Source organism: Gekko japonicus, unplaced genomic scaffold, assembly GCF_001447785.1.
Source record: "Gekko japonicus isolate JY-2015 unplaced genomic scaffold, Gekko_japonicus_V1.1 scaffold1507, whole genome shotgun sequence".
Lineage (NCBI taxonomy): Eukaryota > Metazoa > Chordata > Lepidosauria > Squamata > Gekkonidae > Gekko > Gekko japonicus.
The window spans coordinates 176084-190875 of record NW_015159756.1 but is presented as its reverse complement, the minus strand read 5'-3'; the positions used below and the strand labels follow the sequence as shown (position 1 = coordinate 190875).

Sequence of the window (14792 nt, the reverse complement as noted above, 5' to 3'; positions counted from 1 at the left end):
ACTTACCACAAACCACGATGAAAGCAATGGGCCGGAATGCAACAAGCGATCTCCTCCTCTCACCGGCATCTCTGGGAAGGAAGAGTGAAGAAACTCCCAAAAACGAACCCCCTCCCTTCTTACACACACTTAGAAAAGGGGTAGCTATTCACTAGTCTTACAAGTGCCCATTACCGCCTTAAATTTGGGAAGAACCTTAGTAACTATTTTAACTTCCTCAAAGTCTCCCTCTCCCCTCCTCCCGTTTCTCACATCCCTTGCCCAAGCCCGCTCACCGCACAGCCACCAGACAAGTACCCAGCCGTTTCCTTAACCAAGCGCTACTACCCACTCCGGGGAACATTCCAAAAGACGCTACCATTTGACACGAAGGGGGGGGACGCTTAAATTACCACAAGCATCTCATGCACATGCATTTCAATAGCTTCGCTACCTGGAGAACTAGATCAAAAAGCAGCTGGAATTAAGCCAAAGCAATAAAACAGAGAAGAGGAAAAGGGCGGAAACGGAGGTTTGTTAGTACAGACCTGTTCCCTCCCCCCTTCAGGTCCACTTGGTTCGTTCCCGGTGGAAGCCTGAGCGGCTCCCATTGCAACATTGCGTCTTCCCTTCTTGGAAGTTGGGAAGCCGCAGCCAGCAGGGCATTAATTGTTCGCTTTACGCCTCACATGATACGAGGGAGGAATTGCATTAGCCACTCAGTGCTTCAGCTCGAGCAACACTTCCTCCTCCTTCGTACACAGGGAGAGCCAGGGAAGAAGCGAAGGAAGTTTTATATAGTAACTTGCAGAACAACGCACATCCCGTCCGACAAAGCCTCAAGAAAAGTACTGCGTAGAATTTGAGGGCACGATGAAGCACAGGAACTCATTAGAGAAAGTGCATGCTAACAAACGTAGTTTTTCCACTCAGTTTACGAATGCTAGAAAAATTTTAAAGTGAGCATTTTGCGGGAAGTAAAATGCATCCTAGACACGCTTAGAAAGCAGTTCTAAATGTCCCTCAACAAACACCTTTGCGATTAATAAGTAAATAAAAGTTATACTGGAAGTTTCACTTGGACTGCAATAAATTTGCTTTCACAATTCTCAAGCTATTTTAAGCCATTTCTCAAACCTAGGGGGACAAGTATTGTCTTCTCTGAAGTACTGGGAAGGACTGAATAGATAATTTGTAACACAGGTCGGATCCTGGAAGCTAAATAGGATTGGCCCTAGTTAATATTTGGACTGGAGACCACCAAGTAAGTCCAGGGTTGCTACACGGAGGCAGGCAAAACCACCTCTGAACGTCTCTCATCATAAAAAACATTAAGGGATCACCATAAGTCAGCTACAAGTTGATGGCACTTTACACATATGCAGGGGTCATTTCGTAGAAAAAGAGGTGCAGGAGCTCATTAACATAACTAATTTGCACATGCCACACCCCCTGACATCACCGGAAGTGTGTCAGAAGGAAACACCCACCGCTCAGGCTCCACTGGACTGTTTTGGATTGCTAGCTATTGGGGGAAGGACTGAATAGATAATTTGTAACACAGGTCGGATCCTGGAAGCTAAATAGGATTGGCCCTAGTTAATATTTGGACTGGAGACCACCAAGTAAGTCCAGGGTTGCTACACGGAGGCAGGCAAAACCACCTCTGAACGTCTCTCATCATAAAAAACATTAAGGGATCACCATGTCAGCTACAAGTTGATGGCACTTTACACATATGCAGGGGTCATTTAGTAGAAAAAGAGGTGCAGGAGCTCATTAGCATAACGAATTTGCATATGCCACACCCCCTGACATCACCGGAAGTTTGTCAGAAGGAAACACCCACCGCTCAGGCTCCACTGGACTGTTTTGGATTGCTAGCTATTGGGGGGGGGATGTGCAGATCTGTCCTCGCAGAGGAGGGAGAGCTTGTACCTAAATAAAACTTGGTCTTAAAGGTGCCACTGGACTGTTTGGGGCTGGGGGGTGGGCTCTGCAACTTACCTAGCTGCTTCTTGCTCTGACTGAGGGCTGCTGGGAGCAGGGGGTGGGGCTTGTTGCATGTGCCCACCCCCTGGGCTCTTTACTGCCAGAGCCCCGCTCCTGTGCACTCCTGCAGGAAATGACCCCTGCACATATGGGTAATAATGCCACCTAGACAAGCATATGCTGCTTATATTTTAAGAGGAAGGCAACTGGCAAACCACCTCTGCTTCTCACTTGCCTTGAAAGCCCCTTGCTAGGGTCACCATAACTCAGCTACAAATTGATGGCATTTTACATACATGCGCACACACAACACACATGAAAGATGTCTTGGTAATTTAGAGAGATTGTAAAAGTATTTGTGGAAAACCTAGGAAGGCAGGGGAGGAACACAGATGTGCCAGGTTTAGAACATCCACTTGAGGGCTTTCAGAGTCTTGCATATTCTTTCCACAGTAGGTAGGTCAAACCCTAAAGGAAGAAGCCTGCTGTCAGTCCAAATTGCCAAATGAGTGAAAGATCCTGAAAGGAAGAGGCACAAATGCCAAGAAACAGTAGACATCTTTTAAAAGTAAAACCACTGGGAGAGGTTGTTTGGGAATTTGGATTGACATGTCACCAATATGTCTTTGACACCCAGCTGTATTTCTGCTTAACAGCTTTTAGGTGGGTCTGTGGGAGTCCTGGAGGTGCCTGGAAAAAGTACTGTGATGGATAAGAGCCAATAAACTGAAACTCATTCCTGACAACAGTAAGGTGCTATTGGTCAATAGAGAAGCTGCTCAGGGACTTCAGAGCCAGCCTGTCCCAGAAGGGGCTGCACTCCCCCTGAAGGAGCAGGTTTGTAACTTGGGGATGCTACAGGAGCCTGGCCTACAGTTAGAAGCACAGGTCTCTTCCAAGGCACATAGTGCCTTTTATCAGCTTTTGCCAGCTATGTAAAGGTAAAGGTTCCCTTGCTCGAAAGCCAGTCGAATCTGACTCTAGGGTTGCGGTGCTCATCTCCGTTTCAAAGCCAAAGAGCCAGCGCTGTCCGAAGACATTTCCGTGGTCATGTGGCCGGCATGACTAAACACCAAGGCACATGGAATGCTGTGTTAACAGATTAGACTGGAGCAAACTAGTTTTAGCCAGTGCTTGAGAGCTGAAGTCAGAATGACTCAGCACAGAGGAATGATTGGCTACTGACATGTATATATGTGATTACTGTACAGTCTATTCAGTTCCCTCTTGATATGCGGATGCTTGGCAAAGCACTTTGCTTGTTGATTGTGCATACCAGAATCACTAAAACAACCTTGTAAATAAACCTTGTAAATACTTTCAAGACGTTTCCGTGGTCATGTGGCCGGCATGACTAAACACCAAGGCGCACGGAACGCTGTTACCTTCCCACCGAAGTGGTCCCTATTTATCTACTTGCAATTTCTTGCTTTCGAACTGCTAGGTTGGCAGGAGCTGGAACTAGAGACGGGAGCTCACTCCGTCTTGCGGCACACTCGGGTCTCGAACTGCTGAACTACCGACCTTCCACAGCCTGCAGTTCAGCGTCTTAACCACTTGAGCCACCGCAGCTCCGTAAGACACTAAACCCAAGCACAAAAGCCAGGTCATACCTTTTATTAGGCACAACCTGAATAACATTGAACAGTGTGCCAGCTCTTCTGTTCGAGAGCACATTGTCTTGCAAGCATCCTGGGTGAGATCATGAGAGGGAGGGCAGGAAGGATTGCCTCGGTGCTTAGTTCTTCTGGCCCTTTCTTACATGTCCAGGGAAATGCTGATTGCCACTTTCAAGTCAGGAAGCAGTTTTTCTCCAGACCACTTTGGCTGGAGATCCTGAACGTTTTTTGTCATCTTTTGCGCATGGAACAGCAGTCACTGGGGATATGGAGGGGGAGATATTTGTGACATTCCTGCATTGTGCAGGGGGTTGGACTAGATGACACTGGAGGTCCATTCCAACTCTATGATTCTGTGATTCTAAATTACTACAATGCACTCCATGGGGGGGTTGTCTTTGAAAATGGTCTAGAAATTTCAATTGGTCCAAAATGCGGTGGCCAGGCTATGGCCAAGGGTTGGTTACAGATCTGTACTAGCTATCTGTGTGCTTCCAGGCACAATCCAAAGTGCTGGTTCTACTTTTAAGACCCTAAAGGGGTTGGGGCCAGAGTACCTGAAGGACCATCATTCCCATACTACGTAACCCGCCAGTTAAGATGGAATGGGACCTCAAAGCTAGTCACTTGTTAACATTTTACATTTAATAAGGTCTAAAACTGGTTTACAAACAAAGGAAGATAGTTGAAATGGCCACAACTGAGGCATCAGGGGCAGAATTCAAACTTGCTTAAGATAGCCTTCAAAACGTATTAATTTTAGCCCTGACCTGGATAGCTCAGGCAAGCTCTTGGAAGCTAAACAGGGCTGACCCTGGCAAGTATTTGGATGTGAGACCTCTTGGAATACCAGAGGCAGGAGAGCCAGCGGCAGGCTATCAAGCCACTTCTCTGAATGCCCTCCATGCCCTGGTAGCAGTTGGCAGAGGTCACTATGACGTCCAGGCAAAGGCGTGTGCGCATGCACGCGCACACACACACACAAGTACAAAAAAATTTAATTTTGTCAGAAATCCAGCAGTGTTCTTTTTTGCCTACAACTGTTCTATTTAGTCATTTCTCCCTTTAAAATTAAGTTGCCATGTTGTACAGAAGTCGGTATTACATACTTTCCACCAAACTACCATCATTAAGTCACACAGTTTTCAGGGACCTGAACTATAAATATGAAGCTTCAGGATTAGTTATAAGGCTTTTTTTGGAGATATAATAATGGCAGCCTTCAAAACCACAATCCTGTTTCAACAAGTCAGTCTATTAATTACATACTTAGGAGCCAGATTCCACACCTGTGTTTGGGCACAGTGACTCTTGGCAGCCTTAAAGTCCCAACATCAGTTCACAGAAGGAGGACTTACCCACAGCCCTAGCATTGATGCAACACTCTGGCATCTGTACCTGCTTCACTACCTTGTGCAGCCATGCCAAAAATGATACAAAAGTTACTGCAAACAGTATGCAGGGAATTTCCCCTTTATACCATGCTTCAATTTTAGTCCACAAACCTAACTTTAATGTACACATGGGAGTATACTACAGGAAGAGGAGGAACCAGCATTATGACCTCACCAAAAAGGAAGGAAGGAAGGGAGGGTCTATGCTGAAAGTGCATGCTGAGTATTGAACAACCTACTGGTGGGACTGGGCTATGTTTGGCAGAGGGAAGAAAAAGCAAGTGTGTGTGTGTGTGTGTGTGTGTGTGTGAGAGAGAGAGAGAGAGAGAGAGAGAGAGAGAGAGAGAGAGAGATCTTAACCTACCTGTACTACAAAGGAATGCTGTCCACTACTGAGTGACGTCACCTTGTTGACAGGCTGCTTTTCCAGTGTGCAAAAAAACAGAAACAGGAGAGGCATGATGTTCCTGCCTTCTATGCATCTATACTAGTAGCAGGTGCTTCTGAGGAGCTGCCCAAAATGGCAGCTTTCTAGAAACTCTGCAGGCCACCCAAGGGTCACAGTTCATGGGTTGCGGATGATGGCTATAGGAAATTTTCTCCCATTGGAACTAGTGAGGCCAGAGGTAAGGTGCCAAACCGTCCAAAGGATATTCCAGACCTCTTCTTTGACTCTAAAGCTCAGAAAGACTAGCTTTTACTTACAGAGTGCAAAAGGAAAAGCATGCAGATAATATTCTGTCTAGCTGTTCTTTTAAAAAGTTACTTTGTTGCTTCTAGCATTGTGGCATGTGAGTATCAGGATACTAGGGTGACTGATAAGCCCTTTTTATATTTTGAAAAGTATAACGCAGACAATTTAAATCTATTAGTGCACCTGTATTTGTTTCCCCCCCATTCTTTCCCTCCAAAATTTATTTTAATAAGGATTGATTCTAATATTTCAAATATGGACCTATCATTATACCAAGTAACGGCACAAGGTCCTGGGTAGCCTGGCAAGTAGGGCACAGACAATTGGCTCTGCTTTCCAGGGTTGCAGACATGCAAGCTGCTTCTTCAACCATCTTAGGGCAATTTGATAAAACCAGATCTGGAGCACAAAGGTGATAGGGCATTTGTCCTAAATTTCGAACATAAAATAGTTAAGCAACTATATGCATTTTTCAGGGACCTGAGCTATAACCAGGGAAGGAAGTTAGTAAGAGCTTTCAAATAGCAGCAGTGTTATTATCTAGGCTAGTTTTTCCTTTGTCTGCAGGTACTTATGCCTGGGTGTGACCAGAGCAAAAAGTGAAGATTCATGGTATGGAAAAACTAGCAAAAGGCCAGAAACCCGTGAATATAATAATGAAGAATTTATAAAAATAACTTGTAAATCGTAAATTTTTATCAAATGTTCTAATCTGAATAAAGAATATTATACAAAATGTCTCTGGTGTCAGTCCAATATTGAAAACGCCTCCAAGTCCCAACAAATTTCCTGTCTGAGACAATCCTTCCCAGTGAAGCAATAAAGTCCAATGTTGATGGAGACAAGGTGATCCTGTCAACAGGGCACTGGTGATATCCCGTTTCCACAGTTCTTCTTCAGGAACAGATACCGTAACAAAACATAATTAATCCATATTTTGTATAATATTCTTTATTCAGATTCACTGGTTTCTGGTCTTTCATTGGGTGTGATCAGAGATACAAGCTTATGGATCACAATTTGGGGGCCACAATCGCCCACCCAGTGAATGAGGACCCACCAGAAAGGATGTTTTTGTTTAAAGCAGTTGTTTTGGAAATTTCTCAAGCTCCTTTGTGGAGAAAAACAGTCCATGTTCAAATCCACACTATCCCATGAAACTTGCTTGGTGACCTTGGGCCAATCACTCACACTCAGGCAAATGTACATGTCACAAATGAAAGAGGCTGGGTCTCAGGTTGCCACCCTGTGTCAGACATGAGTTGAGAATTCTCTGCAATTCCCACGTTCTCAGTGCCCAATTGGATGCACGTGGAGAAGGGGCATCACCTTTCCCAGTGCTTATTTCCTGATCTGAAGTTTTTCCCAGTTTGACTCAAAAGTGGACATATGGGTTTGCCCAACAGGCCAAACAGTGCAACCCCAGGACCACAGCAGGTCAGAAAAATGGTGTGGGTGGGAGAGGCTGAATCCCCTTTCTCTACAGTTGTGATCTGAATAAGGCCTTACTTCCAAATGTAAATTGGCCTTATATAGCCTAACCTACCTCAGAGAGTTGTTGCGAGGACAGAATGAAAAGAGAGAACTGTGTGTTTCACACTGAATTCCAGGGAGGAATGGGAGAGACAAAATGTACTAGACAGATCTTTATTCCTACAAAACATCTGAAGGGCATGCAGTCCAGGAAAATAATACAGTAACATTTTCAGTAGCTGTCTCATCTCTTTTCCGTCTAAACAACTATGTGGAATTTTTTTTAGAAAAGTAAATTGATTACTGGGAGTCAATTATGAACAAATGCGCTAATACTACATATAGGGTGGGACTTGGTCACAGGATTATGGAAGTATACTAGCTTTCTTCCACACATGAACATTCTCATCCTTATGCTCCAAATGAAATCCGGTGTTTGCTACATTTACTACATAAGGTAAATGTAGTAAATAGTAGCCCACACAAAATTTCAAAGGAGGAAGACTGCACTTTTTACAATGTACTCCTAGCCCAAGCAAGCCACACACTGGGGATTTATGTCTGTGCTGGTACCAGTACACATTCTGCCTGACTGGCTTCATGATATCTGAACAGAGAAGCAGCATCTTGTTCGACAAGTGCCTCTTCCTGTACTTCCAAGCTGGCAATAAAGTGCTCAGCTGATCTGAAGTTTAATACTTCTTTAACACCCATACAAGAGCTAAAGCTTGCACCCTCCATATCACTGCATTCTCCATATGCAAACTTTGCTTTTTTGACTTTTCATACAGTTATGTCAAATAATACACAAATAACAATGTAGTGGCACAGAACAAGCCTATGGTTTCATATAAATGTAGAAAACTTAATACAAGTTGGCAATTATTACGGTGAATCTGTATGTATATGACTCAAGAATGGAGAGGAGGAGACCACATATGCCAAGTTTTGAAGCCTACTTGGCTATTACTTCAAATACCTGACCTGTCTGAATCAGCAAGGAACACAGAAGTCAAATTTCAACTCTGCCAGCTTAGGCACTGTCATGGTAGCAGGGGCAGTGCTTCCATTTGTGCTGAAGCATTCTATCAGGCTGGCTTAGAGTTTAGCCAGCAAGTATCATTTCAAGGAATGTGGCCATTTGCCAGGAGGGATAAGAATCCCACTGACCAAGGAATATCCCAGTAGAGACCAGCCTCCCATTGTTCTCCTTGCCTTCGGAACGGGGTCAGGAAATTGGGAGTCTGCCAGGACTGTTCTTGAAGCTCTGACTAAGTGATAAATTAACCTATCATCTGACACCAGGCAGAGCAAGCTTTCTTATTAAAGGGGATGGGAGAGGAAAAGAAAGAGACTAATTTTGCTTTAGACACCAGGTTCGGGCAGCACCAAGCTCAGCTGCCATGTCTCTTCTCCCACACATGACCCCTTGTCATATTGCTAAGACAAACGACAGTCATCAGTAGAGACAGGGCTATTTTACTCTGCAATACACAAAGTGACCAGGAGAGGATCAGCAGAAGCAAAGACATAAATAAAGCACGCTGTTTATGTGGAGTCCTTTGAAAACTTGATAGTGTTATATAATGCGGAACAGCATAATTCCTTGCAGATCAGTCAGATTACAAAGGATAGAGGGACACTGACCAGACAAGAGAACCTGCATTTTAAAAATTAAAACAAAAAATTCCAAAACTGCATTTCCAACCAGCCAAGCATGGCCTGAGCACAAAAATTTAAAATGAAGCAATACAAATCAAGCCAATGAAAAAAGTACAGAACAGCAGAAAATACTTCCCCCACAATTCAGCTAAGGCAGCTTCCCCCACAAGGGTAACAGGGAGAGTACTATTTGGACCTCAAACAGGAAGCCATTTGCTAGAATGTGGGGGTTTCAACAGAAATAGCCTTCCCAACACACTCTTCACATAAGATGGGACCTTCGGCAAACCATATTCTGTAGATCTTAAATATCGGGGAGGGAAGAATTAATACAGAAAGAGGCTTCCCTAAAATAATCAGGACACAAGCAAGTAGAGTTTAAGGAAGCCGTTAAGCAGCCACTGCCATGCATGGCAAACAGAGGCACTACTGACCATTTTGCTTGACTCAGCTGCTTCTCTGCCCCACCCCAAAACCAAGGGCATAGTAGAACCAGAATGGGCAGCATAGCTTTAGAACTTGTTCTTGGTCTGCAGCAGTGACTTCAACCAGAGCTCCTTCTGGTCCCTCCCCGCCCCCCCAGTCAGTGCCAGCAGTCCTGGCTGTTGCACAGAATCATTGTGCAGCTGTTCAGTGCACTCTCATCGTGAGCTGGTGCTCCAGTAGGTTGCTGGCTGCATGTATGATATTCTCTAAGGAGCAGAAGCCATTGCCACTTCCATACCCTATTTAAGTGGAACCAACTCCATGGCTGGCAGAGTTTGGGCCTATCTGGAGTGGTGGTGGAGCAGAACACTGGTTGGATCCAAACTTGGGCCAGGAGGCCACCCAACACACCCTAACAAACTCAAGTCCTTATGGCCAATTGCTTTGCTGTGCTGCCTTGTGCAGTTCCAACTGAACTGTTGGAGAAAAGGTAGGCCTGATTTCCCCTGCCCCACCACACAGGCTGGAGGATGCTGTGAGACCCACTTTGCATACCATGCCATGCCATGGGCTTCCTGCCCTCTTTTCCAGTCAAACTATGTGCATCTGAAAAGAAAGTTAGTAGGAGACAAACCCAACACTGAGCTCAGGTCATGGCTGTGAGCAATGCTCCCTCTAAGCTGTGGAGTCTTGTGAGCAAAAATTGTACTTTGTGAGCTACTGGCATTAAAGTTGTGAGTGAGCGATTTGGCTACAGCATAAATTAGTCTGCTCTGGAGCCATCCTTCCTGAGCTAAGACAAAAATGTGTGAGCTGGAGGCTAAAAAACTGTGAGCTAGATCACCCTAACTCAGCTTAGAGGGAACACTGGCTGTGAGGTAAAAGAGCAGGCTACAACCCAGATAGATCCCTTCTGTAGAGTAGCAGTGGTTGAAAATTAGAATGTGACAATTCCAAGAGTGAAAGCTGAGTGCAATCTTTCACATCGGTGCTCTCAAACTCCACTGTTCACTTAAGCATCTTTTAGACCAATACATATTTTTTTCATCCATTATGATCCTATTTTTGTGTGTGCACTGAAAGCAAAACCTCTGGTTTTCACAGTGACATCTCAAAAACAGCCTTATTTTAGCCTCTTACTCCTGTGCAAACAAATACATGAACTATATACACAACAGAGACATTGTGTCTGGCTAACTGCAATCTTACATCTCTTTCCACATCTCTCTTTTGGTTGCTGGCATACCAACAGCTTCACAGGTAGATATTGTGAAGGTTGGTTTTTTGGCATCTGTTATATTTGTCTCCTCTCCAAACAGCTGAAATAGGAGCATGGCAGTTCATACCAATGGCAACATTATACAATAGCCAAAGTTTCCCAGAATGGCTTTAGGGCAGCCCCTTGCCGATTGTGTGCCACTAATCTAGTCTAAAAGTTGTATTTAAATCAGTGTAATAATCAGTCGTCAAATTCTTCATTCTCATACAGATTTTAATCAAAAATATCCAATGCCAGCTTCAAAAACAAATTGCTGTAACCATTTCCTGGAACGCAGATTTCACACAATGATCCCATGGCACATCTCGTTTTGAGGCAAAATTATACATGCTGCTGATGAATTATTCATGTTTTTGAATGCCCAAATATTCATTTAATCAAGGAATTATAAGTATGGGATGGCCCAGGTGTTGTACCTTTTCTTGGATTTCATGAAATCCATTTGGGAAGGATATACATTGCCAGTCTAAACAGAGTTATGTCATTCTAAATTATGAGTTTAAAAGTATGTGACAGTTTAGGATGGCACTCAAAATCATTTTGAAAAATAAACAGAAAGCAGCCATAACTACAGATCCATACAGATTTCAACTGTGGCTTTTAACAAGCACAGGGATGTGCTTTTCAACTGATTTGGTTGGGGGGGGGGTGTTAGTGTTTTCCCCAGATTGTACTATGACCATACCGAGGGTCAATCTCTCTCTTCATCTAAGGACATCCTTCCACCCCTTTTTAACAAGTTCCTCTTACTTGACTTTCCCCCTCATAGATACAGGGAAAGCTACATTTTAAAGGACTGATATTTTATAAACAAAGAGGAATGCAAGTGTTTAGAAGTTATTTTGTACTGAATTTCTGTCATTAATAAAGTCACTAGTGATGAGTTCCTTTATGCTTTCATGAATAACCGTTCGCTACAAAAAAAGAGCACCCCTCAGGAAGTATTTCTAACAGTCTCTTGCTGGCCACTATTACCTGCAGGTTATTCTGGTGGACTGTTCAGGAATGCATATGTACAGTCCTAAAATGCATGCTGCAAAGATATTCCAAAGTGGCCAGAAGACATTCCTTTTCGTAAGAGCCATATAGCTCAAAGCAGACTTCAGACACTTATAGATTCAGGTGGGGTAGCCATGATGGTCTGAAGCAGCAGGACAAAGTTGGAGTCCAGTGGCGCCTTTAAGACCAACAAAGTTTTATTCAAGGTATAAGCTTCTGTGTGCACGCACACGTCTTCAGATACAATGAAATGGAAATTACCAGTCCATACATATAGGTAGAGGGTGAGTAGTAAATTAGCATACGACATAATGAAGATGTTTAACAGATTCAAGGACCAAACAGGAATAACAAGCTTAGTTTATATGGTTACCATTTGTTTGGGTTTAATTGTTTGGGTTTAATACCATTTCATTGTATCTGAAGACGTGTGCGTGCACACAGAAGCTTATACCTTGAATAAAGCTTTGTCAGTCTTGTTAGAATTCACTGTTATGGTAAGCCAGGGACCTATATCAATTTAGCAGAATGCAAAAAAGGCTACACGCAGCAGAGCTTCTTTGCTCTATACATGCTAGGAAAGTTACAGAGCTACACAGAACCACTTGTCAGTTTCAAAACTAATAAAGAGTTCTTTATTTAGTGAACTCCATTCTAAATAGGATAGATGAGAGATAGGAATAGAACCTAACTACTTTAACTACCTGGATGGGTGCAGATGGAGGTTGCATCCGTGGTGCAAAGAAAGAGAGCAAACATGCTCCTTCTTTGTGTGTGTGTGAAAGAAATATGCATGGAAGGAAGCAATTCCCTGAGAATATCAGTCTACACATCAAAGGGACAGAGGCAGAAGAGTAAATAGGAAGGAAATTCACAGTCTATCTATCTGACTGTCTTGTAAACGCAACCCCCAAGCCCCCCGCCCCCAAGGCTGAGGTTCTATGAGAAAGCGTCTGGTCTTTCTTTTCCAACAGGTCTTAAAGTTGCTACTGGACTCAAACATTGTTCAGATGCTTATTTCAGGGTTCCCATATTATATTAAACAGCATTTATAAAACCTAGTTAGTACCAGTGCAGATGTTGTGCTAAATTCTTGTTAAGTCCAACAAGAGGAAGCAGGAGACAATTTGTACCAGAGAACGAAAGATGGAAGGAGAAAAACACACACCGGGTGCTGCCCCCCAACCAGTATGGCATCTAAAAAAGAGCTTGGTTTAAACCAAGGATGCTCTATTAACATAATTCAAAGTTATTTTCTGCTTCTTGTATAGCTCACTTGATGCTGGCAGGGGATGAAGCTGGGAAGATCTGGTGGCCTTGCTAGTAGCACTTGAGTACCATCGGGGCTGCATGTAGCTTTCCCCCCCTCTCCCAGCAGAAGCTCAAGCCTGGGCACAGTTTGAGGCCCCAGTGCCCAAGGGCTCATGGACTAAGGTTCCTGGCCTGGCACTTGCATTAGTCAACCCAGTGAATCAGGACCTGCTCAAGTAGTAGCTGTTTGTACGTTTGGCTTAAGACCTCTGGTCAATGAAGCTAATAAATGAAAGGAAAGGACCTACTCAAGAAGTGTGCGTTTTTGTTCTTGTTTCATTTGCTTAAATTACATGGTTTAAACTCTGGAAATGTCTGTGAGCTGCTTTGGGTCCTTTGGGGGGAAAATACAGCACAGAAATACCCTACATACTTTTCTGTGTCATGTCCCTTCGTTGAATGGCATTTATGTGAAATTAGGTTCCCTGAGTTTTATAAGCTCCTTTCACCACCCTGTCATTTGCAGTTGAGCTCTCATGACATCCCCCAGTTTCTTCTACAGCTATCAGCTTTTTTAAGGTCACAAATGGATACTTTTTAGAACAGCGAAGTCCTGTTCTCACAGATAATGCCAAAGCAATTAAAAAGAGAGAGAGAGAATGTCACTGTACGAGTGGAACTTCTGTTTATAAAGAAGCAGCATTTATTAGGGGGAGGACATTATTTCATCTAAACTGTCCTTCAGCAAAGGACTAGGCCATGCTTTACATTTGCCAGCAAAACAGTGCCGTAAGCGGCCTTCCGGGAGCAGCTCATCCCTTCTCCCCTAGAATATTCGGCAGCACTCGCCTTGCGCATTAAGGCCATCACACCAACTCTCTCAGGACTATCAAATCCACATTCTGGGTGACCAGGATATGTGTGTGAAGGAAGACTTAAAACATGGTGGCCTTAGCCCACTTAGCAAGCAAAAGTATCAGTAACCCATACATTTTCTTTCGGCAGCATCTTCCTGGCAAACCACCTTGCGTGCTCCAAAATTAAGAACAGCTAAAGACTCACACTTTCCATACTTAAGTGTGCATGCATACAATGCATTCTTTTCCTTTCCACAATACCTTTGTGTCCTATACTACCCTTCTCACTATTTCCCAGTCTTTGCCTCCATTTCTAACCTCATTTACACTTTCTTCAGAAAAGAGCACTGGGAATCTACTAAAAGAGTTCAGATAGGGGCATCATATATCTCAGCGTGAATGTAGCTGGATTAATCCATTAATGTGCACAACTAACATTATCCCTCACCCCTTGAAGTATGTAGACCTCTGAATAAGTAGCAGTACCGCAGGGCAAGCAGCCCAGTGGCAAACCAAGTCACACAGCTACATGCATAGTTCTCTCCTCTAGTCTAAAAGGGCTACTAACCCTTCAACATTTTAAGGAGGATAAGCCACTTCAGAGCTGCACTACAACTTGGGTTCTTTTAGCCTTGGTGGCTGGCTACAGGAAGGAATTAGAGCTACTGCACATCAACATGGTAGTGGCAACTGTGCAGGCAACTGGGGGCATGCACTCCCAATTTGCAAAGCTACTAAAAGGTATGGTAAAGGTTTCCCTTGCTCGAAAGCCAGTCACATCTGAGCAATAAAACTGGTAAGCAGCCATATATGCTTCTAGGACCTGCACATCTAAGGGTCAGAGAGCACTGCTCCTTACCAGAGACCAACTGTTCCTTAAGAAGAGGTGGCCTTGCATCGAATTCCTTCAACTAGAACAGACGATTCTGTTTCATACAGTCCTCTTTTTGGAAGTGGCCTTAACATTTTGGAATGTATCTTCAAGAGGACACACTTCATTGGGACTGTGTCTTTAAGAAAGGTTAACCTTCACGTGGTTGCATTTTTAAAAGCTATTAAGTGATGGTATGGCTTGCTGTCTCCTTTGTCATATGTTCTTATGCTATGATTTTATGTAACGTTTTGGATTCTGAAGACTGACATGTACACTATTGTGAGCTGCTCCAA

At 43.7% G+C, this 14792-nt stretch overlaps 1 protein-coding gene across 3 annotated transcripts in view; it reads right to left on the bottom strand.

The window, feature by feature from the left end:
* TJP2 (tight junction protein 2) overlaps positions 1 to 14792 on the bottom strand; it is a 97490-nt gene that overhangs the window by 55170 nt on the left and 27528 nt on the right. Inside the window, exon 1 of one of the 3 annotated variants that reach the window (XM_015405912.1) lies at positions 7 to 265. The exons of 1 other annotated variant lie outside the window; for it this stretch is intronic. In XM_015405912.1, coding sequence (XP_015261398.1) covers positions 7 to 69 — 63 coding nt within the window. In that variant the 5' untranslated portion in view covers positions 70 to 265. Of the gene's footprint in view, positions 1 to 6; positions 266 to 14792 lie in introns of those variants that run through there. One more of the 3 variants, XM_015405903.1, reaches the window with a different exon arrangement.